The 2,013-nt window shown below is 35.1% G+C and overlaps 1 protein-coding gene across 1 annotated transcript in view; it reads left to right on the top strand.

Moving 5' to 3' along the window:
• The window catches only part of LOC105315570 (transcription initiation factor TFIID subunit 1-like), a 3,067-nt gene extending 1,772 nt beyond the window's left edge, over window positions 1-1,295 (top strand). The window contains exon 6 of the mRNA XM_011410272.2: window positions 1,224-1,295. Within this exon, the coding sequence (XP_011408574.2) occupies window positions 1,224-1,295 (72 nt within the window). The remainder of the gene's footprint in view (window positions 1-1,223) is intronic.
• Window positions 1,296-2,013: the final 718 nt, after the last annotated feature.

Below are 2,013 nucleotides of genomic sequence, written 5' to 3'. Positions count from 1 at the left end.
ATTTCTGATTTTATTTGCCATCATTGTTAATTCTCCTTGATTATTTATTTATTTATGTATATTATGATCTTTATTTATATGCATATTTTAAATCTATTCATTCATTTATTTTTCCCTTTCCTTTCTTTTCTGATTTTCTGGGTGCCAGCAGCTCTTGCTGGTAGTCCTTCAGGATGCTTCCTCTGCTCTCTCTGTACTATGTTAGACTACTTACTTTATGCATCTTGTAAAATTATAATTAAATTAAATAGTAGTCTTGATATGAGTCCTTGTTCAAGAAGCAGTGAGAGTATCCATCTTCCTTGCAATCCTGTCCTGTGTTGTTCCTGTTGTCAAGTTCATGATCATTGTTTTAATAACATTATTGTTTGTAATCTTTAAAAATACAATTTATTAATTATTTATTTAAATAAAACAATGATATCTAAGATTAAATAACTTCTCTTAGCTAGAACTAGAAGCCTGGAACCTCCACTAAGTATTGCAGTTGATCCAAGCATAGCTAGATACGAGCTAGACAAAAAAAAATTGCTTGCATTTCCCAGTCCTGAGATCTGAGCATGCGCGACCACACCCAAATTTTGGAGCAAATGTTTCTTTTAATAACAAAATGGCGGAATGAGGTAAGTTTTGACTGATGCTACAGTCATAGTGTCACTTCTTCCTTTCTTGGAGAATGAGGTGATGGGACATGGACCTGCGCATAGACTGTTGGAGTAGAATGGTGTAAGAATTAGCCTTCTAGCACCAGCCAATATTGAGCTACACACCGACAACTGGATTGACAGGAGATGATGATGATGATGATGATGATGATGATGATGATGATGATGATGATGATGATGACGACTGAACAAAACGGCCGTTTTGCCGATTTTTGACTTTCCTCTTAGACAAGGTGTAGAGCCACGCTAGTGGTACCTATGGAGTCCTCTGGTCAAGATAAGGTCCTCTGAGAAGTCTGGTAAGCATAGGAGCTTGTTTTCCCGGTATAGCAACTTAGCAAGGCTGCAAAAGTTGTGGCAGCCATATTGTTTTGGGGTGAATCCTACTTAGTAACGCTACCGCGTTACTAATATGTGCATGCCCAATGGCATATGACCACAAATTTGCCTAATTAAAATTCACCAATCACCAAAATTTAACAATTTGTCAAAATTTAATCTCTCAAAAATTTCCTGGTGTACAGTATGATAGTTGTTGATTGTCCAATGACTGTATAGATTGGGACTATAGATGTTGAAGGCACAGATGAAGAGGATATAGAGAAAGGGAGGAAGCGGGAGAAGGATTGATAGCCAGTAGTTTGTTACCAGTCACTGGTGGTGGTATGGACATATTGAGTCATGATTTACAATATTCATCATCATCAAGCAGTGAAGGAGAGGGGGAAGAGGAGGATATTACTGATATGGAAGAAGTGTAACTTTGTTTATGTATAGATATTATACTCCATTCATTTTTAACTTAATGCGTAAAAATGATAAAAAATTTTGCTCAAATAGTGATAATGATTAATATACAATAAGTTGCCTTGTGACTGATGTGTTACCAGTCAAGCAGCTGCAGATCAGACTCCTGTGAGGACTCTGTTAAGTCTAGTCTCATGTAGCCAGCCCCTCCCTCTAGTCACAACAGTCTAGTCAACAGAATCAACCCTAATTGCTGCACGAAACTCAATTTTTTAGTTAGTTTGTTGCCCTGTGGCCCGTGTATAGCCTTTAAGTCTAGTGCATTGTAAAATTCTCAATAATAATAACAAGTGAAATAGAGCCATTAAACATTCTACACAAGATTAAAATGCACTTGGAAAATTATTTTAAAGTTACCATTAATTTTAATAGATCAAGATTAAAAACACATTAATCCAACCAATGTCAATGTTGAGATTTGTATTCCCTAATTTTCCTCATCCTACAGTAATAATAATAAAACTATCATAATAATATGAAGAACATCTTATTTATATTAAATTTTCTAAAAGCTCATTATAAAAATGTAAAATAAAAAATA

The sequence above is a fragment of the Amphimedon queenslandica genome, unplaced genomic scaffold (genome assembly GCF_000090795.2).
Source record: "Amphimedon queenslandica unplaced genomic scaffold, v1.1 AMPQUscaffold_9504, whole genome shotgun sequence".
NCBI classification, from domain to species: Eukaryota; Metazoa; Porifera; class Demospongiae; order Haplosclerida; family Niphatidae; genus Amphimedon; species Amphimedon queenslandica.
The sequence above is the reverse complement of the archived record's forward strand: the minus strand, read 5'-3'. Positions and strand labels throughout refer to the sequence as shown.